A 26,213-nucleotide genomic window follows, 5' to 3' on the forward strand; every position below is an offset into this window, starting at 1 on the left:
ATACGCAATGGTTTATATCAGTTATAAGTAGCCTATCAATACGGCACAGTCTTTTCTTATGCTAACGAAAAGCTCAAGGCTGTTTCAGGAGATACTGCCATTCATTTGCTTGAGAGCGTCTATTTCTGCCTTACGCAACAGGTTTCGAGTTGTCAGCCTCGATGTAATTGCGGCTGGTTTTCAAACTAAGACAGGGTCATTGATAAGCTTTTATCCTAGATTAATTTGTGGCTAATGGACCCAGGGGGCGGAGCATGACCACAGGTGGATTAGCACGCTGCTACTATCAGGAAAAAAACCTTCACTTTTATAATAGCACGCTCCTCTGAAGCATAGATGCGTTTTTGAGTCTCGTCAGTCTTTTCTTGAAATCGAAAGTAAATTATGAGATTTACGCAGATTTAACGAAAGTATTATTAAAAGTGTATTTGAGTGCCTGGCATAATGCCTATATATTGCAATGCATTGCATTGTCAATATTGTTATTCCTGCGTCGTACAATGTCTAAATATGTCAGAGAAAGGTGTAAGACAAGGGAAGCATTATATTCTTGCTGCACGGTTTATGTAGTAATGAATTTCACAGTCGTCATTGCTCCGACTATTCATCTAATGTTGAATGAATGCGACGTGTTGAAGACTAGGGCTATGTGATTTTGTATCGCACAGTCGCGGATGAGCGACACCGTGTAAGAAGCAATCCTAACCAAAATTCCAGAAAATTCCGGAGGTAGGACTACTCGTCTACTATTGCTTGCGGTTTCGGTAGCCTACTTTGATTTTCAATTGAGGATTTGCCACATCGAGTTAAAAGACCTCGCTCTTTCTCTGAAAAGGTTTCTCGCTTCTAATCGCGACTGTCTTTCAGCAGTCCCCGCTTTACACGAAAAACAAGACCAGGTCAAAACATATAGTATATAGTATATGGCTGGACCGAACCGGCCGATGTCACAGACATGCGCGGTGTAACTTTATCACTCACTCAGTCAGTCAGTCAGTCAGTCAGTCAGTCAGTCACTGACATTCGCCTTGGTAGGGCCGGCCCCTCTGTTGCGGTCCAGCCAAAAACAGAAACACGTTGTGTCAATCAGGCATACCTGAGAAAGGAGGCCCGTCGCACCGATCAGGAATCATTTCACCTGTTCGCAGCAAAAAATGGTTTTCATCAAGGCATTTGCCCGGAGCAGATGCAAATAAACGCCTGCTTTAATGCTTCCCTGGCAAATCATCATTCATTAGTCGCTGATAGTGCTTATTATAAGGCGCTCTCTACGAATCATAGCGTGAGAACGCACGCACAATTAATGAGTTTTCTTATAAAGTCCTAGCTAACGAAACGCGTGACGTCCATGCTTCGTTAATTTAAAACGTTTGACTGAAAATGAGGGGTTAACCTGTACAACGCATGGTAGGGGGATGGGACATGTATGCTCTGTGCTTAAACATCTGTGCTTAACATCTGCACAAAGGTACAGCACTAGTTGATACCTGAGTGTGATACCCGCCAAAACTCTACTGTGCAGAAGAAAATAAGGGATATCTGTGGCCCCTGACAGTGCTGTTGAACTAAATAGACGGGCTGTGCTGCAATTACTGTATTTCCATTGATATGATTCCGCACATCCCACACAATAGCAGCTCTGAAAGGATTTCTTTTATTCTGCGGAGACAGTGCCTTCCTTTGAGGGAACATCAAGCAGCAGCTAAAAACATTTATTTATTTTGCGGTTATTTCTGTGGGCATAAGTGCGTTTCTAAAAATGGAACGGCGAACTCGGTGAACCCGCGTCGTGCGACCTGAGAGGATGGTGCAGTATTATTGACGCGCCCCTTTTAAATCTCAGGAGGTGTGTTGTCTCCAGCTCCTACCATCCCAATCACAAGCCTTCATAGTATGTTTTGACAGCACTCACATTTAAGAACACTCACTCGGGATTAAAAAGAAAAACAACAACAGTACTTTGCACTCCAGGCTCAGAAAGTCTCCTGCTAAATTTGATCGGTGTAAAGTTGGTATTCGTGGCCAAACGCGCGGAAGGCAGTGTGTGAGTCTCGGAGCAGGATTGTTTGAGGAAGTCGGTGGAATGCTTCCCTGCCCTGTATTGTTCTGCTCGAAGGGTGAACTTTGCAGCACAGCCCTGCACCTGCCTCACACTCAGCGCTGCGGAATTGACTGGTCTGCATTCCTGGGATGACACGGCTGAATGCCGTGTGCGTTCAGGGTGTGTGCTGCGTGTCCGCGGTCACTTTACCGAATGCTAATGAGACCGGCGCGTCCGCTTTGGCGACTGGAAGTGCGTGTGAGAGAGAGGTCAGCAGGTGTCCCGCTTGAATGGGGCCTGTGCAGTCAGCGCCGCCCCGGGGCTCCGTTTCGCAGGGGCCCGGGGCTCCAAACAATGCACTTCCTGTTCTGCGCGCAACTATGGGAATCAAAGCCGCGTTTGTGATTCAAAAAAAAAAAAAAGAGAAAAAGTTCGACAAGCGAGCCTGTTTGATCCAAAGGTCACGGTGAAGTGTAAACGTATCTAAGTGTTCTTACTCTAGCACAATAAATTCGCGCGATTCAGAATTAAAAATAACCACAGGTGGTTGTGAAGTTGGAATTCTCAAACGGTTATAAACCACCTTGTGCGCTAAGCGACGTACTTAACATGAAGCGACATATCAGCTGGCAGGGCTGACAGGGTGATTCCTTTACAGGCAGTGGGATAAAGGCGTGGATGTTTGTATATCTGAACAATGTTGTGTCATACTAAAATGATGTCACTCCATTGTCTACTCTAAACAAATAAATGGCCTTAATGGAAAAACTGTATAAACCATCATAGACCTGCCAGGTTCCTGTCCACCACACTGGCTGACTTGGGTGCAATCTCTAGTCTGTTCATCATTGATAAACAGGAAGCCTTTGTGTCATCAGCATTTACACTCTCGTCATCTGCCTCAGTAATGGGCATGCAGTATCTTGATTGAATCAGAGATCATTATGTCTGCGCGGCGTGCCTGATTCGCTGCCTGATCGGTTCAGCCGCTCCAGGGGTACGGGATGCCCCAATGAGAGAGCAGAGAGGCGCCGTGTGACGTGGAGGGGCTTTGGGGGGGGGGGGGGGGGGGCCCTCGGGCTCTTCTCGGTCATCTCTTACTCTGACCGTGGAAGGCTGCCCACAAACCGCCATCTCCATCTGCTCACTGTACGGCACAAGGCTCTCTCTCTCTCTCTCTCTCGCCGTACCGCCATCATTTCAGGCCGTGTATCGCATTGGAGCTGGAAAGGGACTGGATATTTTGGGGGGTTGGGGGGTGGAAGGGGAGACCGAAGTGAATACAATACCTGTGCGAAAAACGAGCCTTCTGGAAAAGTGCTTAGTCTGGCGTGACAAGCCGCTCTGCGTTACACGGGGTGAATTACGTGCGTTTGGGCCGTCAGACTAAATGCTTCTTTAGGGTTTTTATTTCCTCGCACATCAGCTGTTCTGCGTTCTTTAAGGGGGGTGGGGGTGGTGTTGGGTTGGGGTGGGGTGGGGGGTGGGGGGGGGTGTACAGGCCCTCTCCCTGTGTGTGGAGAGCCTCTACGCTGGGCAATTGTGCTCCGGCTCTGAATGACCTTCAGCTCTGAAGTGCGCTCCTGAAAGGGATCATATCGGCTCTTGAAGGGGCTCCTTGTCCGCACGGGCGAGCCTTTGCGCCCCCGGCCTTCTCCCGCCCTGGCCGAGGCTCCGCGCGCTTTCTCATGACTGTAAAGGAGGTGAGGCGCTGGGGGGGTGGGGAGGGGGGGGGAGACAGCAGCCCTTTCATTGCTCCCGATGAGGAGAGAGAGTGTGTGTGTGTGAGCGTCTGGGTCTCATTCAGGGGCTTCTTCCTCCCCAACCTCTTCCACACTTCCTCTCCCCTGCTCACACTGGTCTTTCACTGCTCTGACGTTAGGAGAGCCTTCCCCCTTAAGAAGCCCCCCTCCCCTCCCCCCCCGCCTTTCACCCACAAGCATACCGCTTGTTACAACGCTTCTGCGTCATTACTATGATTACTGTAATCACCACTGTGATTGTGACAGTTGGAGCTACACAGTATGAATTTTGGAAGTTTGAAATCGCTCTCTAGTTTTTTCTTCCTGTTTCTTTTCTTTTCTTTTTTTTTACAGTAACAGGTTTTTGAGAAGTGTAAAGGCAGGTTTACTCCTGCATTTTGTTTTGTGTTTGTTTGCGAAGGCAGTGGTGGTGACAGCCCGTAGAGAGAGCCTGCATGCGGTGTTTTTGGTTTGCCCGAGCCCTCCTCTCCTTCAGGAAAACACAAACACGCCGCATCCGCTGATCCCCACCACCTGGAGGATGGCGAGCATTCTCACGCCACTCCCAGGAAGCCCCACCCTCTACTCCCCCACCTCCCCCCCCCCTCACCCCCCGTTGCAGTGATGTCTGCTGCTCCCTGCACACTTTTTAACGTGATTATTTGGAAAGGCTCGTTGACATGTCGAGCGCTGTAATCTCTCTTAAGGTGACCAGAATGCTTATTGTACCCTCAGTCACTGGTATAGTAGGTCAAGTGGAGGCTACCTGACCCCCCTTCTATTTGAGTTTCTCTCTCTTTGCCGGTGTATGCGTACAACCGTCCGTCTGCCCGGCCGTCGGTCCAGCTGTCTTACTGTGAACTTCCTGGATGGCCAGAAGCGATAAAATATTTGACATCAGGTCTTTATTTGACAGTTGCGAAGGTTTATGAATTAAAATTCAGTATCATTTTATTGAGCGATGTCTCTTACATGGCAGCGTTAGGGAGAGATGGCACAGCGGTGTGGGATTTACTCCAAACCAGTGGGTCCTAGGTTCAGCTCTTTGGGTGGCCAGGATAGAAACATCCGGAAGCCTCTTCTGCCCGAGTCATGACCCTGCAGTGTACAGGCTCTGTGCGCTTGATGGACCTGTTCGCTTGCGTATATGTTTTACGCTTGCGCGCGTCACGACGACCCGGGCCTCTCAGCGTCGCTGACGCACACGCGGTCAAACGCTCCCGCCCGTACCCCGACTGAAAAAAAAGCAGACCAAAATTGCCGCAGCCCGGCGCGCTGTGCGTTCTCTTTGAGTCGGCGAGCATCGCCGCGTTGCGTACCTGAAGAGCTTCCCCCGAAAAACCACGAAGGGAAAAGTGGTTGTGTGGCGAGGCTGTGTGTAAACACTCAGAGCCTTGAGTGCTTCCTTTCCGGCCCGTTTTTTTTAAATCTCGCTCCTCGACTGGCGTCCGCGGACTAGCACGGCGGTAAAATCGCCAGGGCGTCAATCATCCCATGTTTCTGTGCGGCGTTCCTTTCTCACGACCGCGATGTGGGGGGGGGGGGAACGTGTATTTTTAAAAGGGGCGCGGGAGTGAAGCCTGCACTTTGACTCAGACGCACTCAGACGTTTACATCCTGCTCTCTGAGATTTACTGGTTTAAAAAAAAAGCGTTCAAGTAATCAATGGCGATACTAATATCAATCCTAAGGTTGGGAAACTTTGGAAAACTGCCATGTTGATTTTTGTTGTGCTTTTATGTGCATTTTAATGATTGGCGTGACTGTCTTGCACAGCAGACTAACTTTCATATCCACAGGAGGGTCATTTTTGAGTGATTTTTATATTAGAGAAATAGCTTGTTTACTTACAATAGATTTAAACATAAAAAATATAGAATCATAATATAGGTCTAAAAAAAAAAACCTATTCCTGGGAAATTTTTATTAATTAGATATACTACTGTTGTACTGTTGTTAATGCCTGAAGAAGGCAAGGCATGGAAACGCGCAGGTGTGTCTCGAATTTAGGATCAGTGAAAACAAAATGGCCGCACGACGTTGGACAGTTAACATTATCCATGGAGCAAGGAATGTCCATCCATGGCTAGCCCGGGGTCTGATTGTCTTCTGCTCTGTGAAAATAAACAAGGCCCTTTTAAAGTGCTGGCTTGTCCAGCCATCCTCTTCTCTCCACCTGGTCAGAGGGGGGTGGGCGGGGGGTGCGGGCAGACAATGCGAGGAAGTGGGTTTGGTGGGACAGATGTTTGTGGAGCCTCGTTCTGTCGAGCACCTGCTGGGGGGGGGGGGGGGGGAGGGGGGGGGGTTACCCCAGCGGCGCTCCCGGTCCACGCTTAAATAAACAGCCCCCGTTGCTTTCGGCCATGCGTCAGGCGCAGCTCTCAGCCCGACAGACCGGAGTCTGACGAGGTCCATTTTGTGGGCAGTGCAGGCGGTGGTCAGAGGAGGGTGGGTGGGGTGTCTGCCTCGGAGAGCCGCTGCCTGCGGTTTGTGTGTGTGTGTGTGTGTGTGTGTGTGTGTGTGTTTGTGTGTGTGTGTGTTTGTGTGTGTGTGTGTGTGCGGTGTGTGCAGTGTGTGTGTGTGTGTGCGGTGTGTGCGGTGTGTGTGTGTGCAGTGTGTGTGTGTGTGCTGCAGCGGTTCAGCGTTTCCCAGCATGCCTCAGTGTTTACACTGGAGGGGTCGTGAGCAGGGGTGAAAAGGTCACCGCTGCCGGGTTAACATCTTATGCGTGGCATTAGTAACGGCTGCAGCCAATCTAACCTGTCACGTCTCTTCCCAGAGACTCATTTATCACTGAAAAGTATTTACATTATTAACGGTTTTTTTTTGTTGCTAATATTACTGACAGATTAAAAAATGTCTGTCCGTAAAAATAAACGATAATTTCCAGTATATCGTGGTTTTTAGAGTTGAATTCCTACCCCCCGCCTCCCCTCCACCCACCACCTCCATTTACCCCGGCCTTGCCCCACCCTCTGGTGTCGGGTGAAAGGTCTCGGCTCCACCTGCCCCTGGTGGAGACGAGCCAGGTTAATGGCTGAACTGCGTTTGCTGAAAGCAGTGGAGACAGCGGGTTCAGCCATTGTGTCGCTTCATGCCGGTTTCTGTGGCCATCGCCTGCTTGGCAAACGCTAAGGGGGATTGTGGGATTGCGACCTCAGCCCGTCATTCCCTCTCTCTCTCTGTTTTATTGTTAAAATTTGGGGCGCGTCGCAACCCAGGGAGTCGACAGATCGGCTGCTTTAAAGTGCTCTGCTGTGGGCGGGGGGTGTGTGTTGAGAATGAGGTGCAGCTTCACCGTGGAGACCACCGTGGTCCAGAGGCAACACAGTAGAGTGTAAATGGCCGTTAAGAAAAAGGAAACAAACAATTGTGTCTCCAGCAATTTTTGCAAGTTCACCGGCGTTTATCATCATTTTTTTTTACAACAGAAAATTGTTCGCCACGGTGCTGTAATGAGGCTGTACCTGAGGAACATTAGTTTAGACTACATCGTTAGCCACAGTGTGGTTTGTTTTTATCTGAAGCTGTGAATCGCCTAGAATGCACACATATTAGCATAGCACATGCACATACTAGCACAGCGTATTAACCAGATAAGAACCGTTCTGCGAAGTTGCAGTCGTTGCATTCAATTCATAAACTCACGTGAGATCTCTGTCATTTCAGCCATGACATACGTTACAGGCATTTAGCAGACTTTTACACAACCTCCATTTATACAGATGGATATACTGAAGCAATGCAGGTTAAGCACCTTGCTCTAGGGTACAACAGCAGTGTCCTACCCAGAAATCAACCTGTGACCTTTCGGTTACCAGACCTGTTCCTTACTCGTTACACTACACTGCTGCACGTTGGTGATGCACACGCGCGCAGTGGTGTGACTGTGCCGTCGCAGCCGTGGTAGCGACTCTCAAGGGTCTGTTTCAGTTCCGTTTTTCCGGGAAGCATTGTTTTGTTTTTCCTTGTTTAATTTTCGACGATCCGGCCTTTATCGCTGCCGCGCACGCTTTGCGAGCCTCGCTCTGAAGTAGCCTGCCGTTATAATAACAGCACTTAGCGGGCAGCGGGAGAGGAGTGTGGGAGGCCGTCTTTAACCACGCAGCGGTTCAGGTCCGTGCAGACCGGAGCCATGTAATCAGATGACAGCGATCTCTTCCTCAGCGCGATCGTTTGCGGAGAAGGAAGGAGGCAGCCAGACAGCCTTGTTTTCGGCATCTGCGCGGCTGCCAGTGCCTGTTGTCAGGCTGTTTGCTGTTTGTGTGCTTGTCTAGGAATTGGGGGGGTGGATGTATCTGGAAACTCGAATACACTGTCAGTGCAGAACTTTGCGTCTCATGTGTAGGTACATAGGTACCTTAAGCTTGCTTTTTATAGCTCTGCTTTGTGCGATATGCCTCCACCTCCTCCATGTGTTCTCTATGTACACGGCTCCTGCTTTTTGTCTGCATGTTATGTAGCGGGTTGCCCGTGGCTGTTGTTTGTTATTTGTTCGTTTTGGCGACGTGGCTAGTCGATCATTTCACTCGTGCGTAATCTTCCCTGGGGGGGGGTCTATCTTGCCCCTGATACGGGGGCTAAGCGTGAGCTGCCGTTGCTCTCTGTTTGACTCTGAGGAAGACGCAGCCGTGGCTGAAACTTCGGTCCGTTTTGCAGTAAAGCTGAGTATCCGTGAGCCCCAGACCGTTTCCTCCGTCTCATTTCACCGTCCCGTTTCGGAGGAGCGCGGGATCAGTGAGTTATTTGGCAGGCGCACGGTGACCTCCCGTCTGATTGGTCTCTAAACCTCAGAGTGCGGAGTTTCGGAGCGCGGCTCCTCAGTGCATTTAGACAAAGCCGTTGAGGGTTCATTTAAAAATATTTACTCTAACCACTAAAGTAACATAGAAATGAATCCGTTTAATTTTAACGAAGCGATCAGGCCCGGCCGGTCTGTTGCAGTAACGAGGTGGACGGACAGAACCCGTGAAGTGGGAGAGTCTGCTCGGGCAGCGCTGACCCTTATACTCGTCCCCTCTGGGAGCCACCGTGCAAGGTGATGTCACAGGATCCCTCTTCTCTGTGAGCCGGAGTTCACCCTGCCCTGGGCAACCTTGGGCCCAAAGTCAGGGGCAGGGGCCCTGGGGGTTCTCCCGGTGTGAGCAGAGCGCTCTACGCTGAAGGTTGTTGTGTTTCATTTATTTATTTATTTTTTTTATTTATTATGAACACAGCCTGTCCTTCGGGTGTGCGGGGGGGTGATAGAGCCCCCCCCCCGTATGCTCCCCGTCGTGCTGGGGGTAACTAACGAGCTGCGGCAGGTAGGGGGGCCGCTGTGTTTATATTTAGAAGCTGGCGGCGCGGCGTGGCGGTTTTTTTTTAATGAGCGCCGGGGAAAGAGCGTCTGCTGCCTGTCAGTCTCAGAGCCAGGCCGGCACGGCGATAACGCTGCCTCCAGGAGGAGGAGGAGGAGGAGGAGGAGGAGGAGCGGGGGGAGCGGGAGGAAGGGGGGGGAGCAGGACTGCGCCCGCGTCCTGCCAGAGGAGACGCCATCGTACCGCCGTACCGCTGTACCGCTGTGTCACGCGGCAGCCTGAGCCGCGCGGGGAAGCTCCGCCCACAGGGGGGAGCGACAGCCGGTCCTGAGAGGAAAGGGTTTTGGGGAGGTAGGGTTGGGGGGGGGGGGGGGAGCTGAGGACAGGGCGTGGCGGGGTGACATCACGGAGGCGGAGCTAACCTAGCCGCGGAGCCCGCTGCTCCTCCTCTCCCTGCCCTGTCCGAGCGCCAGAGGGCCCGGTCGTGACCCTTTAATAAAGGCCCCATCACCGGGCCTGGTCTGCCACCCTGCTCATTATCGCCCTGGCAGACGGGTAGTGCCCTGGCAGATGGGCAGACGGCCAGTGCCCTGGCAGACGCCTGGCAGACGCCGCTCCACATTCATCACCGGCGGCTAACGGCACACCTTCCTCAGGACGCCTGCCGGACGGCCTCTCAGCCCTGACCCTGCTGAGAGCACATATGCTCCGGCTCACCTGAACCAGCGCGCTGCGCCTTTATACAAGCCCTTCTAATACGCTACAGTGAGAACTGCGTCACCAGTCAAACTAACACCGGCCTTTGCCCCATTTATGGAAATGGATAATCCTAAAAATATGTTGAAGTAAGATATTATCAAGTTATTGTAACACTTAATACTGTACATACAAATATGGCCCACTTTCAGATATTGTAATAATATACAGTATTTTTAAATGTGAAAAATAGGCTATTTATCATTATACACATATGAACATACACATATTCATGTACATATCAGAAAGATGTTTTGGTATGCAGGAATACAATGTCTACCGTGAATCTGCAGTCCTGTCAGGGGTACTTCACCAGCAGCTGTGAGGGTATCAGCGGCACCTGCCTCCTGTCGCAACTACAGGATGTCTAATTCAGCAGAATGCTTTCCTTCATTTATCCAGTCACATATGACTGAATTAGGATTGCCATTATTTTGGCTCCGCCCCCATTTCATTGTGCGTTCCCCACTTCACATAAACAGCTGTAGACTGTTACGCTGTGAGACAGCACCTAACACCTTCCTGCACTCGTGAACGATTAGCAGCAAACCGTCACCTGAAAACGCTGAAGGAATTATTTTTCGGATCTGTTTTCAGACAGATCTGAGGATGTCTGCATCCCTTCACACTGCCGGAGACAGGACTGCCAGAGCAGCCTCATACCTCGTCCCTCATCTTTTCACACACAGTCTTGCTGAGCTGTGCTTCTACCAGCAGATGTGTCTCACTCGTGTTTATCTACCATGTAGATTTTGTTTTTACTGTGATGTAGCCTATACTGTTCCTATCCTACACGGTCAGTCTATAAACGTCTAAACTCTTTTTGCGGTGGTGTTTCCTTTGGGTGGCACCCAGGATTAAGCCCCACGTGACACTGAGCTTCGGGACCGAGCCCCGAGAGCCTTAGGAGACCCCCTGATTTCACCTAAATGTGAAATAACTTTATTTTGGACGGAGTGTAGCACAGTGGGTCAGGAACTGGGCTTGTAACCGAAAGGTCGCAGGTTCGATTCCCCGGTAAGGACACTGCCGTTGTACCCTTGAGCAAGGTACTTAACCTGCATTGCTCAAGTATATATCCAGCTGTATAAATGGATACAGTGTAAAGTGCTATGTAAAAAGGATACTCTGGATAAGAGCGTCTGCTAAATGCGATTTTGTAATCTTTTATAATCTCACGGGAGGTCTGTGAGTTCAGGAGCCGTCGTGCGCGCGTACACTGCGCTGCTGAAGCCTGGAATGCACCCTGCTTTTTTTTTTGGCAGCAGAGGCAGCCCCTGAAAAACGGTCCCTCTCTCTCTCTTACACGGGGGGGGGGGGAACGCTTCACACGTCCTGCTCACATATTAAGGGGGAAAGCATGGCTCCCTCGCGGAGCGCCGGGCAAACACGGTTATTTACAGACAGATGCTCGCAGTCGCCTCAGGGCATCGGGAGAGCTGGCGAGTCTTTAAAATTACATCCCACACCGCAGACGCTATTTCAGCCGATAGCTGCACGGTAACGCTCAAAATTTTTGTTTGTAATGAAAATAAATGCCGGCTTCAGACATCGTCGCCACGGAGAGCCACACGCTGTAGAGCCCATCGGGGGGGGGGGGGGGGGGGGGTATTTTTCCTTTACGCTCAGTGTGGGGGCGAGTGCGGCCTGGAAGCCTCCCTGTGCCCGTTCCTGAGGGGCTTTCGAAAGCAGTCGTTTAAAATCGCATTGAAATTCTCCCTCCCCTCCATTTGCATAGCGTGCGGGTGCAAAGGGAGCCTAATTCGGTGTGGAGGATGCTGGAGGAGGAGTGCGGACCGCGGCAAAGCGGAGGGTGAAATTGCTGGGGGTTGGAGGACTTGTTGGGAGTGCTGCTTTGGAGATTCGGACACGGTCAGCCGTCATCTGGGCCTGTTTTCTGGGGGGCTTAAACATTTTCTGCTTTGATTACCTTCGACTGGCGCTTACTTCTGAGCTGGGAGCACTGGGGGGGGGGGGGGGGGGGGGGGGGGGGAGTGAGTGAGGACAGTGAGGACCTGGGGGGGGGGGTGGGAGTGAGGGGCTGGGGGTGCATTGAGTGGCTGTGGGGGCAGTTAGGGGCTGGGGTGGGGGGAAGTGAGAGGCTGGGGGGGTTGTGGGGGCAGCGAGAGGGTGGGGGGGGGGGGTGCAGTGAGGGACTGGGGGGGCTGTGAGGAGCTGAGGTGGGGTAGTGAGAGGGTGGGGGGTGGGTGGTCAGTGAGGGGCTGTGTTTGCTCATCTCATGCTGAAACCCCCCTCCCCCCCCTCCTGAGTGCAGTGCGTTATGAGGAAATGTCCACTGTCTGATTTTTATTTTCTTTCGTTTCGGACTCCCGGCTGGGTACAGGTGCTTTCATTAAAATGCATTTTACGGAACTGAAATCGCTCCGGTTTCTCATCATTGGCAGGCTAAACATCAGACAAATGTGTCCTCTTCTCGGTACCGTGCACAAGGCTCACACATTTCCAAATTGCTCTCTTTGCTTACCTCAGATAGGAATTGTGTGGGATGAGACTGAAGCGTTATGCACTGCTTTGAGGAAAGCCTTATGCAAATGACTCTGTGGTTTCTCCACATCTGGCAGCAACTTGGACGGAGTGTGGCACAGTGGGTAAGGAACTGGGCTTGTAACCGAAAGGTCGTAGGTTCGATTCCCGGGTAAGGACACTGCCGTTGTACCCTTGAGCAAGGTACTTAACCTGCATTGCTTCAGTATATATCCAGCTGTATAAATGGATACAATGTAAAATGCTGTGTAAAAGTTGTGTAAGTCGCTCTGGATAAGAGCGTCTGCTAAATGCCTGTAATGTAATGTAATGTAACATCACAGAGGGCAGGTAAAACCGGCGTGTTTAAACTCGTCCCGTAAATGAAAGGGTACCGGCGCAGACTGTTTTGACTGGCGGAGCACGATGGGCAGGCATTAAACGCAGATGCATCCTGTGCCTCTCTCTCTCTCTCTCTCCCCCCCCGCCGCAGAGCATCGTGTCCAAGTACGGCTCGCAGTTCCGGGGGAACTCGCAGCAGGACGCCCTGGAGTTCCTGCTGTGGCTGCTGGACCGGATGCACGAGGACGCCAGCGCCTCCTCCTCCAGCGGCGGCGGCGGCGGCGGCAACAGCCACGGCAAGATCAAAGCTGCGGGAAAGGTAGGCCGGGGCAGGCGGCGTGTCTGAGAGAGGCGCTTGGTCGTCTGTGTGTGTGATCCAGCAATCAGACCCTTCATCTTGGAGGGAGGGGGGCTCTGTCTGAACTCAAGAGCTGGACAGGCCCCCTGGACTGTGACCTGCTTTTTAGAAGTGTTTGGTGTCAGAAAGCACTCGTTTAAAAAAGTGTGCTTAAAAGTGTTAGCTAAAGGTGTGCTTAAAAGTGTTAGCTTTGTTATATATTAAGGTGTTGTTATAAGTTTGCTAGGAAGTGTTGATTAAAAAGTGGGGGTGTAGGCTGTGGTGCTTTGTCCAGCTGTGCTCGCTTTGAAACTACACCTCCCATGAGTCTCCAGCGGGGAGCGAGTGCACTCATGTCCGACCGCAGTGCTTTGATAAAGCAGTACCTAATTCACGCAGGTTCGCAGTTTTCCCTTCCGAGATTAGAGCGGCTGGGTTAAATGGAGGCTTAGAGCAGGCGACTCGGGTGAAGTGGTCCTCCGGTGGAAGTGTTTCCAGCGCTTGGCTCATCCCCTCTGGGGGGTTTTTCACGCTGTCATTGTAACGCGCGAACGCACCGATGCGTAGCGCTTCGATTTAACCCGCGGTAGCGTCGAGGGGGCTTCTCGTTGTTCTTGATGAACCCTGCGGAGAGAAGCGCCTCACATTTGCAAATGGCCCCCCTGTGACTGGGACACTGGAGGCAGGGATGGCCCCCCTGTGACTGGGACACTGGAGGCAGGGATGGCCCCCCTGTGACTGGGACACTGGAGGCAGGGATGGCCCCCCTGTGACTGGGACACTGGAGGCAGGGATGGCCCCCCTGTGACTGGGACACTGGAGGCAGGGAAGGGGGATTCGGTCTTCCCTGGTTTCTGTAGAGGGCGCGTGAGCTGTTTTCCAGCTGTGTTTCAGCATAAGCGTGGAATCTCAAGTCATGCTCGGACAAGTGAGCGTTGGCGTCCTGTTAATGAGCTGCATCTGCTCTCACGGCAACCCGTCTCTACGCCGAACCTCGGATTACAGACGGCCCAGTTTTATTTATTTATTTATTTATTTATTTATTTATTTATTTATTTATTTATTTATTTGCTGGAATATCGCAGATCATTACACGGTGTTTATTGCCGGGGATTCAGGCCTAAATACCCCGTCCCCAAACGCTGCCTGTCTTCCGGAGAAGAAAGCGGTTTGAAAAGCGGATAAAGAGAGCTAGCGTCGTCTCCGCGCGCGGCTTCGCTGTGGGGGGGGGAGTGGGAGGAGGAGGGGGGGGGGGGAGGTGCTTTCATGTACCAGACTAAACGCCGGAGCCTTCGCCGCGCTGAATTAATGAGCCCCCCCCCCCCCCCCGTCGCGCTTAACGAGCCGCCCCCCCGCCCGACGGGCCACCTTTTCCCACAATGCCTCAGGAGCCCGAGCGAGAGCGCGTGAGGCGGCGAGCGTCTGTCGCTCACTCAGCCGCTCGGCTTTCAGCAGAGCCCGTCACGCTGGAGAGACGCTCGGCTCGCCCAACGCTGAGAGGGCCGGCTCAAATAAAGGCGGAGCCGTCGCCATTGGTGACCTGGGGGTTTTTCCACTCAACCCTGTCTGCGCTGTGTTCAGTTCTGTGTGTATTTACAGAATTGTGGGTCTTTTTTTTAAATGTGGAAATGGAATATGTTACAACCTTTGTGTGACAGGAGAGTGTGTGTGAAGTTATGTTGGAGACTTTGTCTTCTTTGGGCTCACAGTACTTTGGGGAGAGGTAAGATGGTGGTGGGCTGGGGGTAAGAGAGAGATGAGCTGGGGGTAAGAGGGTGATGAGCTGGGGGTAAGAGGGTCGTGAGCTGGAGGTAAGAGAGTGGTGAGTTGGGGGTAAGAGGGTGGTGAGCTGGGGGTAAGATGGTGGTGAGCTGGGGGTAAGAGAGTGGTGAGCTCAGGGTAAGAGAGTGGTGAGCTCAGGGTAAGAGAGTGGTGAGCTCAGGGTAAGAGGGTGATGAGCTGGGGATAAGAGAGATGAGCTTGGGGTAAGATGGTGGTGAGGGTGATGAGCTGGGGTAAGAGAGTGGTGAGCTGGGGGTAAGAGAGATGAGCTGGGGGTAAGAGAGAGATGAGCTGGGGGTAAGATGGTGGTGAGCTGAAAATAGCGGTAGCAGCGGTATCTGGAGGTACCCATATACTAGGATGACCCTGTATGACCCTGTATGAGGTAAAATGGCTGATATGTGTCAGTTTCTAATCTCGTATCTCCGGGCAAGACTGCAGAGATGTTCGCGGTTCATAATTCATGGCTTGCCTCTTTGAACTCTACGTGTCACTGCCCTCAGTATTAGAAAATTAAACTTCTAATTAAGTATTTATTGGTGCTTTTAATAGCCTCCTCTTTGGCTATGATAATGAGGAAAGTCTTTGTGGCACACAAATAGCTCTGAATCTCTCAGCCTCTTCAGCGTGAGTGAGTCACGGAACTCTTTGTGAGCGCAGCTGGGCCTGGTGGAGCAGTGTCAGATCCTTTCATTCTCAGCGTCTCCCTTCTGTGCCGATAAGCACATTTCGTTGGAGTTACTGTACGCGCCCCCAGGTCCCGTGTCCTCTCCGGAGCGGTTCCGTGCGGCTCACGGTGAGACAGAGATCTGGTGCTGCCGACCGAGACTGCCTCACTGACTAGTTTGTCATGTCGGCAACGTGTGTGTGTGTGTGTGTGTGTGTGTGTGACACAACCGCTGGGCCAGGGCCGTGCGGAGCAATGATTCGGGAATTTGGGCTGTTGCCAGGAGGCTGTGGGTTTGAATCAGCAGTGTTTTATGGGAATACTACACTTAGGTATATGACATAAGTCGTTTTGTGGGGCCTACCCTATTTTTTTATACGGTCTATGGGCCTAGCCCATTGTACTTGCGTAGCGTGAAAGCTAGCGCCGTCAGCTCCCCTGCAGACCGTGGCGGCACGACCGTTCCTCTCGGTTTCAGGGAGCATTCAAATGCTAATAGCGTAGCTCCACAGCCCCCGGAGCAGTGCTGTGCCACCTTTAGGGATGTGGGGCTTGTACCTCAGGAGGTTGCAGGTTCAGTTCCCTGGTGAGGTATCTGTACGCTTGAGCAGGGTTTTTTGAACTCATATTTCCTGAGTTACAAGAAATCCGGTCAGTGGTGTATAGAGAGTGTTAATCCATGCCTTTGTCTCTGTTGTGTGACAACCCTGTAATTAAGTGTTCCTGTAAATCCGGTATTTTGCATAATTCTGTATGTCTATTGTGTTATGTATGTACCTACCGTGGAAAAGAATTTCCTCCTTGAGGACAAATAAACCATATATCTATTCGTACAGGTGAGGGGAAATCAGCGCAGTTTCACTAGCCTGGATTCAGCTGAAGTTTTTGTTTCACTTTAAGCATACCTGGACTCAGAAACTGGGCTCTCCAGCTTTGAGTTTTGATGCCATGCTGAGTTGTGTTGAGGGGAAGCAGGCCTGTTCATAGTGACAGAGAAGAGTGACTGGTCAAGCTGGTCATGGTTAATGTGAGGTGTCATGTTTTTCTTTTTCAAACTCCATCCTGGGAACCATCCTTTTCCTGTGCAGGTTGTACTTCCAGCTATACTTGCAACTTCGGAATAGTAAAAAAGCGGTTAATTATTACTTATTTAGACGCTTAATGTCTTTTGAAGTATGATCTATCCCCCGAAGGTCACATTGTGTCAGAAATAGCGAAGCGCACTATGGCAAATTAATGCTCCCTATTCACATCCAACTCAGAGCATCGACTGATTTCCTTTTCTTTAATGTGCTGTATGGAATGCTGTATTCTGTTAGAAAGAGATACATTTTTAAATCGATGAAATTATAGACTGGCAGATGAAATCATTGGGGTCCTCATTGCTGAAAGTGTGGACACCTAGTCGCTGAAACTAAAAATGAAGAGCTCAAAGATGTAGCAAAACAGCCAACCCTGCATTCTGTTGGAATAAGTGAAAGTACTGATTGTAAAAGTTATGTAAGAACTTAACCACACGTTTTCAACAACTTTAATTGATCAAGGTAATGGCTGTATAAAAAAAATTCACAAGCGAGTAGTGAGTTTGAAGGCCATTACTAAAAATAAACAGGGCTTCAAGGAGAGAGCTTTGCTTTCAGTTTCCTTTGTTATAAAAGATTATTAAATGGTGCGAGTGTGTGTGTGTGTGTGTGTGTGTGGGGTGGTGTGGGGGGTGGGGGTGGGGGGTGTGTAACCAGAGCTCTGAAAGCCGTCTGTGAGTGAGGGATTTTGTGGGAGAGGACACCAGCTTGCTGACCTGTCAGTAACTCGAGGAGGCTCTGTTTCACAGGCAGTGGTTCGTCGTTAAAGCTGCGCTGGCAGTGCCAGTGGCACACGCCACTGATACGATGGCATCCCACTCAGACCCTTAATTGAATTATGAACCCCGCAAATGAGATGTGGAATATCACAGAGCTCGGTATTCAGAGTGAACAATGAAGGAGCGCTTTCTCTTACAAGCCTGGAAAACTGTCAAGCACTGTTTTAAAAAAAACATAAATTATTTCAGAATCTGTCAAAAAACATCAAAGTACATCACTGGCGAAAAGTCTACATTTCAGGCTCAGAGAAACTGAAGTGCGGGCCTTCGGGTATTGCAGCGAATTAAATGTAGTGATTCGAGCTGTGGTTAATGCTTTGTGCGTCAACCGCCACTCAAAACCTGTCAGGCGACGATCGCCGGCAGGCTCCTCTCCCCCAGCGAACAGCGGTGCGCTGCCGGGACGGAGAGACGTCTCTGAAACGCGAACACGCCGTGGTTTTTTTTTACGCTGCTTCCTGTCGCCTGCGCTCGCGCCGCTGAGCGTCGAGGGCCCTGACCCTTACACGGGCGGGCTTTTGAAGGACGCGAGAGATCACATCCGCGGTGTGAATAATAGATGCGTGCAGCCGGAGCGCCGCGGGCCCACTGGGGAGGCGGCCTGCGGGCCTCGGCCTCGCGGTGAACCCGGCAGACTGCGCTGCTGTCTGCGCCCCGGACGTGCTGCTGATGCTGCGCTAACGCTAGCATAGCGCCGCTGGGCCCAGACGTGCTGCTGATGCTACGCTAACGCTAGCATAGCGCCGCTGGGCCCGGACGTGCTGCTGATGTCGTGCTAATGCTTGCATAGCGCTGCTTAGCGCGGACATGCTGCTGATGCCATGCTAATGCTAACGTAGCACTGCTGAGCGTGGATGTGCTGCTGATGTCGTGCTAATGCTAGCGTAGCGCTGCTGAGCGCGAACGTGCTGCTGATGCCGCGCTAACACTAGCGTAGCGCCCCTGGGCCCGGACGTGCTGCTGATGTCGTGCTAATGCTAGCGTAGCGCTGCTGAGCGCAGTCATGCTGCTGACGCCACACTAACGCTAGCGTAGCGCTGCTGCTGCGCGGCTACGGGCTCTCCGGCTGCCCCGCAGAGAGAATTAACAGCCCCGGGAGCGGGGTCGCGTGGGGTCAGGTCAGCGGCGGCGGAGCGGCAGAGGTTCGCCGTCGCCGAGGAGGAGGGTGATGCTCCGTCTCTGCTCTGCGGAGCCTGTGGCTCGGGGCTGAAGAGAGCCCGTGGGAATTACTGTGACCGTACGCAATCTGCTGCTTCCCCAAAGCAGGATCACAGACACGGCGCGTGCAGCGTAGCGACGATTACAGCGTTAGCGACTGTGGCGACGGCGAGTTACACACTGAAGAGGCTGAAGTGGCTATTAAAACGTGAAAGAAAATGAAAAAAAAAGACAGGATGGCAGGATGGTGTGACATTTGGGGTGATGAGGAGAGCTGCTCTGCCTGTGTTTCCCTGGTTGACCCCAATGAACTACGGCGGGGTCACACTGTGTGTGTTCCTGCCAGTGTTCCCCCAGCCTGTATCATCATTAGGGCAGCAGCGCTTTGTGCACACAGACCGGGGTCAGCGTTTGCCCCTGCCTTCGTCCGAGATTTAAATGCACTGGTCTCCTTTCCGGATTTCACTGGATTTCACTGGATTTTCAGTAAAGAGCAAATAAGAGAGTGTAAGGGATACACATATACTGCACACAAATCACACGGCTTTGTCTCAATATCATGATGTGATTTTGCTGCCTTTTGGCCGGTTGTTTCTATCAGTAATGCCCAGCCAAGACAAAATGGATTGTACTTTGTGCTGTAAAGTAGACAAAATATAGCTGGGAACAAGTAAATGTTTTTGTTTCGTACTGGCCCATCATTCTGTGTACATTGAAGTTATTACCCAGTCTTAATTTCTGGTTTATGTTGCTACACTCTCTTTAAACGTAGTGTGGGATTCAATTAACATTTGTCCCTAACTGATGAGCAGTTAAAAGCAAAAAGAAGTTTATCATCATAACAAAAGTTTTTTGAATTCAGAAATAACAAAAAACTAATTCGTCAAAACCGAGGATGTGGGGAAAGTTTGATTTAAATCGAAATTAAGGGCAAATGTTAATTGAATGCTGATTTGCTCTGTCTTCCAGTATTGCTTGTGTGATGTGCCTAATTAGTTAGATTATTTCACAAATTTGAGGTCTTTGGCGTGACACTGTGAAATCTGAATCTTGAACACACAAGACCAAAGTCCCATTGGGGAATTTGTGAACAACTTGAGAGCTTGTTTTGGCTAATTAATACACGTAGCGTACGTCTGTTTCTGCTAATGCTCCTGTATGTGTGGAGGAGCTATGGAGCCTGCATTGCCGTTCTCGAAACAGTCCTGCTCACGGTACTTAATATCATTGCTATGCTGGTGGCGCACTGTTCTTTTTCTCATTGTCTCCCATCCCACACCCAAGTTCAGGCATGTATCCCAGCGTGCCTGGCTTACGTTGCAGACGGGATGTCCCCAACCCCCAAAATTTGATTTATCTGAAATAACGAATTGACCCTTATCGCGCAGGTTTTCAGACGTGCTCCTTAGCGGTTTAGCGCTTGTCTGGCCGTAGCTCTACGCATCTCCAGCTCCTGCGGCGTTTGCTTACCGTGCGCCGTGCGCCTCACGCGAGCCGCTTCCGCTAACACAATCCGCTAAACGACGCGTCGCGAACGTTTCCGGAGCCGTCCCAGGCGTGATGTGCGGATCGCGTGAAGAAGCCCGCGTGCGGTGGGACCGGCCGTTCCGGTTTCTCCGCCCCTTTCGCCGCCGGTGCGGAGAGAGGAACGCGGCCCCGTTTCGGATTCTTTGTCCGCGGAGGAGCGGAACTCAGGAGCGGATGAAAAGAGGGGGGGCTCACAGCACAGGGGGGAGATGTCGGAAGCAGGTGTGATCCGACGGGACCTGTCATCGCCACCAATTACCAGCTCCGTGGGGGGGGGGGGGGGGGGGGGGGGGGGGGGGGGGGGGGGGGGGGGGGGGGGGGGGGGGGGAGGCGCGCTAAAATATTTCCTTCCACATGTAGTTTACACCTAAGAGCAATTGGCTGCAATGTGAGAGAACTTTGCCATTGCTGACAAGGTTTTCTTAGTTTTTTTTTTACCCCATTTCTGTTCTGAATAAGTCCGTGATGATTTCGTCATGTCGAACCCGGTCCTTCTGTCAAAGCTCACGCTTGTTATTTTTGGCGGATTTCGCTGCGGTTGGTGAAAGGGATCCAGCTGGCCTCCCTCGAATGGCTTCTTCCCTTCCAAACAGCAGCGAGCACGGGCCAGGGAGACTGCGCTGAGCGTGCCGCGTATGCACTATTCCATTTTAAACGCTGATAATGACTGGCCTTTTCACCCAGAGTGTTGAGGCAGAAAAGGGCCCTTGGAGTAAAAGTGCTTAAAAGAACCGACTCGGTAATTTAGTCTTCAGATGCTGCTGCACTTCCTTTGCTGGCAGAAACATGGATTCCACCTTTGATATTTTAATCTGTGAAGTGCTCATCCATAACTGATTTGTGGTTAAAAAAAATTTAAAAAAAGATATATATATTCATCTAATATTGCTGGTGAGTGACTGGTCTTACTAATGATGCAACCCTTTTGGAACTGCTGTGTTCCACAAAATGATTTTCAGCATGAGAATTATAATTTTTTTAACTTTATTAGATTTTTGCATATTGCATGTAGGACACGAAGTAAATGCATTAATGATAATATAAGTATACTGTGAGTTTAATGGGGTTACAGCCTCAGCCTTAGGGCCAGTGTAGGGAGAGCAGGGGCCCAGCCTGAGGGTCAGTGTGGGGGGAGCAGGGGCCCCACCCTGAGGGCCGCGGTCACAGACGATGTACTTCCACTCACAGGTTACATCAAACATGCGTACAGGCCACGCCCACACCTCCCACCCCTCCCCCCCCTCCCCCCCACCCGAACACTCACCACAATCCGATTACAACCCCGGTGACATTTCTGAGATGCCTTAGATTCCACCGGGCAGGGCAGGTAAGGAGGGAGGGAGGAAGGGAGGGAGGGAGGGAGAGAGGGGGAGAGAGAGAGAGAGAGGGAGAGAGAGAGAGAGAATGACCTTTGATACTCCTTTATTATAACCACTCAGAGCCCGTATAGGCACTTCGCTCGCAAAATACCAGCTATTATTTCAAAATAACAAGAAGCCTCAATACATATGAGTGGAAAACAAACACAAAGACAAATGCCAAAAATAAACACAACAGGATAAACAAGAAATTTAACCATTCCTGACACATTCCGTGCACCTTAAAACGAGAGTGAGAAATAGAGAGAGAGAGAGAGAGAGAGAGTGAGAAATAGAGAGAGAGAGAGAGAGAGAGAGAGAGAGAGAGGAAGATAAGGCTGTGGGGGTGCTTTTTTTTGTGGGTGGTATCTTTTTATTCCCATCTTCTATCGATTGTGAAAATGTGGGTGTTGTGTGAAATAGAAGGACAGCGCTGGCGGAGAAAGCAGCTGCCGTGTGTGTGGGGGGGCCTCTCTGCGGGACGAGAGCCGGCTTTGACACACACACACACACACACACACACACACACACACACCTCTAATGTTTAGCCAGCCCCCCGCGTCACCGAAACTGGCTCGAAGGGAGGGAGCCTTCCGCGCCAGGCTGCCGTTACCCGTGTCATTCTTTTTTTTTTTTGTTTATCGCCGTGGAAACACGCGCCCGTTTCGACGGAGAGGAGCCTGGGATGGCGGGGGGGTAATCCGCGGATCCCGCCCCTCCTAATGGGATCTACGCCGAAAAGAGAGGAACTTTTCCGATCGCCGCTTTATGAAATATTTCTCACTGTACCGCGTGAGCCCCTTTCTCAAAGCCTGCTTCATGTGTTATTCAGGCCGGGCCGCTTTTTAAAAAAAAAAAACGTCTTTTATTTTTAGAGCTTCTACCCCTGTAATGTGGTTCTATTTACAAGATATTGGGAAATAAATGTTTGAGCAGGGCCATTTCTTCCAAAGCATCTCTGTCTGTTTGGGCGGCCGGTTTGTGTGTGTGTGTGTGTGTGTGTGTGTGTGCATGTGTGTGGGTGTGTGTGTGTGTGCGACATGGTTTTATTTTGTAAGGAACGCAAGCATGGACACTACCAGCTGTACATCTGTATGAATTGTCTTGTGTGGCTTGGATAATTGCCCTCATTTTCTCCGAGCACACCCAGTACTGCGTCACATTGTTTATCGGCTCGTAATACATTACAGAACTTGTAGAAGTTTTTTTGGGTTTTTTTTTGCATTGTATTTTGCAAGCTTGACCTCTCCACCCCTCCCCCACCATCGCACAGAGTCTTGTGTCTGTGTGGTCTGACCCAGGGCATGCTGTGCACCTCTCCTCCAATCAGTGAGACAGTCTGCACTATCCTCATCCTCACACCCTGTTTGTTTTCTTCGGTGATATAGACTCTGTGCTGGAGCCATGATAGAGAGAGAGAGAGAGAGAGAAGGAAGTGAGAGAGAGAGAGAGAGAGAGAGAAAGAAGGAAGTAAGAGATAGAGAGAGAAGGAAGTGAGAGAGAGAGGGAGGGAGGGAGGGAGGGAGAGACAGAGGCTACAGTTCTTGCACTTCCTTCTGGCGTTGTCACGTTTACGTTTTGTCACCAGAAGCAGAGTGTGTAGGCCCTCCTGCTGACCAGTGAATGTATGTGTTTGTATATGAGGAGCTGAAGGAGCTGCTTGTGGAGCAATGCTGGAGAGGAGGGCTCTCTGACTGGCTGTGGGTTTTTATGATGTGGGCCTTTTGCTCTGTGGCGAGGTGACTGGGCATAACCTAGTGTCACAGGACAGTGGTGTTGAGGGCTGGGTTCTGAGAGGTCAGACAGGGGTATGAGGGTCAGTATGAGGGTCAGGGGAGGTGAAGGCCATGATGACGTTGAGTGATTTGGGGTTGTGGAGCAGTTGATTTGGGGGTAACTGGGAGGCAAAGGGGGCGCACACTATCCCAGACCCACTGGTCCTGCCAACCTGACAGACTGCGCATGAGTCGAGTGACGTACGACAGCCAATCACAGGGCAGGAAGCTGTGTCCTGGCGACCGAAGGCCTGTGGGAAGCAGAGCTGGTCACAGCCAGTGGCTCCAGGATCGGGGGGCTGGGGGGTGGGTGGCGGGTGTGTTTACGTTGGAGAGAGGCAGCTCCTGGGTGCTGAATCCAAACATGGCCCGGCTCGGTGCTGGGCAGAGACGGCCCAATCCGGGAGCCCATGGAAAGGGTAAGCAGTGGCAGTGAGCGTGCCAGGGACCGTGCCAGGGACTGTGCCAGGGACCGTGCCCGGGAGCGCGTGCGGGCGCTCGTCATCGCTGCCCCGGGGGAGACGGCACAGAGCCACACCACTGCTGAATCAGGCCCCGCCCACAGCCAGGCCTGAGCTCCCTCTGTCTGTGTGAGACCCAGGCAGTCCTGGCCTGAGCACTGCCAGGCCTGAGCTCCCTTCATCTGTCTGAGACCCAGGCAGTCCTGGCCCCGCCCACAGCCAGGCCTGAGCTCCCTCTGTCTGTGTGAGACCCAGGCAGTCCTGGCCCCGCCCAGAGCCAGGCCTGAGCTCCCTCTGTCTGTGTGAGACCCAGGCAGTCCTGGCCTGGACATTGCCAGGCCTGAGCTCCCTTCGTCTGTCTGAGATCCAGGCAGTCCTGGCCCCGCCCACAGCCAGGCCTGAGCTCCCTTCATCTGTCTGAGATCCAGGCAGTCCTGGCCTGGGCACTGCCGCCGGAATCTCTCTGTGTTTGGGCCGAAGCATCAGAGGGACGTTGTGAGGGATTACAGCGACAGGCCCCGGGGGAGAGAGCCCCCTCAAAGGCAGGGGGGCAAGTGTCACGAATTTCAGGATAATCAGACGCAGATCGATCGGCTGAGATGGAGGTCCTGCAGCCCACTTCCCCTCCCCCCCCCCCCCTTCTGTTTTCGGCGCATTGATATTTTAAACCAGGCGGTATAGCGGGCTTGCCCTGTCTGTGAAACCTTTGGCCTGGTTTTCGGGCTGTGCGAGGGTGTGGCACATCGCACCCCTGAGCTTGCCTCTCCTCTCATCCTTTTGTTAGGCTTGCCTTCAGAGAGGAATAACTGTCCCCCACCCCCCCCCCCCCCAGCACATCCCGCTCAGCCTGGAGTCCCCCTGCTTCAGGCCTCTAATGGATTTCAGTCCCGTCTGAAATATTTAGCGCTTTTCTTAGGAAACATTTGATTAAATCTGTAAATATTTCAAAGTGCCCTTGAATAGTTCAGGGAACCTTTAAAATATTGAGAAGCATCTAAACTTTTGTCTGTCTTTTATCTGTAATGAAAATGAATGCTTTCTTCTGGTATCTTAGTAAAAGGAGGAAGGAAGGCATTTGACTTTATGCTTATCTGAATTCCGCATACAATGGCTCATTTAAGTACTGTATGTTAATATATGTTTTATATAGCTGCTTAAATATAACTTGTACATACATGGTCCCCTAAAAAACATAATTAAGTGAAGTGGACATATAGAAGTTCCACCTTGTGAATTTAAATTGGGAGGGTGGGGTGGTCATGAGGAGGGCCTTTAACCTGTGCTGAGCGTCTGCGCAGAGGTGCGCATTAACAGCGAGTGGAGAGTGTCTGCGCAGGCGTGCACATTATCGGTAAGCAGAGAGCGTCTGCGCAGACGTGCGCATTAACAGTGAGTGGAGAGTGTCTGCGCAGACGTGCACATTAACAGCCTGCAGAGAGTGTCTGCGCAGACGTGCACATTAACAGTGAACAGAGTGTGTGTCTGCGCAGACGTGCGCATTAACAGCGAGCTGAGAGAGTGTCTGCGCAGAGATGTGCATTAACAGCCTGCAGAGAGTGTCTGCGCAGACGTGCGCATTAACAGCGAGCTGAGAGAGTGTCTGCGCAGACATGTGCATTAACAGCCTGCAGAGAGTGTCTGCGCAGACGTGCGCATTAACAGCCTGCAGAGAGTGTCTGCGCAGACGTGCGCATTAACAGCGAGCAGAGAGTGTGTCTGCGCAGACGTGCGCATTAACAGCGAGCAGAGAGTGGGGGGTGGGGCGGGGGGGGGAGCAGGTAGTTATGAGGTGTATTTTGATTTGAGCAGTACTCTCATAAGCTGCAGATTTGTCTGAATCCTCCAGAGGCGGGAGGTAATATTGTATTCTCAGTGGGAGGATGAGTCTCTTCCCTACTCTCGCCCTCCCTCCCCCCCACCTCAGCCCCCCCCCCCCCTCTTTGTCTTTCACTTCATCCCGCTGTGCTGCAGGAACTGTAAGCTTAGGGTCGTAACTAGGCAGCTGTTTCGTAAGGTGACTTAGGTGCATTAACTGTCTTAACTACTGCTTGTATTTTTTCCATAGACTGCGTTGTTGCCGTTCTCGTTTGTGTTAGTGTTAATCATTTTAACCTTCAGGGTCCAAGTTGAACTATGCGGTTGTTCCCTGCACTTGGACCGGTACTTCTCTCTAGGGTTTTCGTCATACTTGTTCCTGGTTGTGGTTAAACACTTTGTTGTACGTCGCTCTGGATGAGAGCGTCTGCCAAATGCCTGTAATGTAATGTAATGATGTAACGCAGGTGTACGATCGCCCTGGCCTCTCGTTTTGTCTCCGAAGGAGGACATGAAGCTCAGTGACGTGCCTCTTGTTTGTTTAGCAGAGTGGGGGGGGGGGGGGGGGGGCAGTGCTGGCGGTTGTGTTGTGGAGCAGGCTAGCCCTGTGTTCTCTCTCTGTAGCCCCCTCACTGCTGGCCTTGGAAATAGCACACAGGCTTCCTGCTGCATGTAGTGGATGAGCCGGAAGAACAGCTTTTGGTGAATTAGGTTCTGGACTGGACTGGTTTTGCGTGCGTGTGAGTGTGTTTGTGTGCGGGTGCGCGTGCATGTGTGTGTGCATGTACGTGCGCATGTGCACCCACGTAC

General features: G+C 51.5%; 1 protein-coding gene across 1 annotated transcript in view; it reads left to right on the forward strand.

Moving 5' to 3' along the window:
• usp43a (ubiquitin specific peptidase 43a) overlaps positions 1 to 26,213 on the forward strand; it is a 142,939-nt gene that overhangs the window by 1,800 nt on the left and 114,926 nt on the right. The window contains exon 2 of the mRNA XM_035406605.1: positions 12,814 to 12,981. Within this exon, the coding sequence (XP_035262496.1) occupies positions 12,814 to 12,981 (168 nt within the window). The remainder of the gene's footprint in view (positions 1 to 12,813; positions 12,982 to 26,213) is intronic.

Source organism: Anguilla anguilla, chromosome 2 (assembly GCF_013347855.1).
Source record: "Anguilla anguilla isolate fAngAng1 chromosome 2, fAngAng1.pri, whole genome shotgun sequence".
NCBI lineage: Eukaryota > Metazoa > Chordata > Actinopteri > Anguilliformes > Anguillidae > Anguilla > Anguilla anguilla.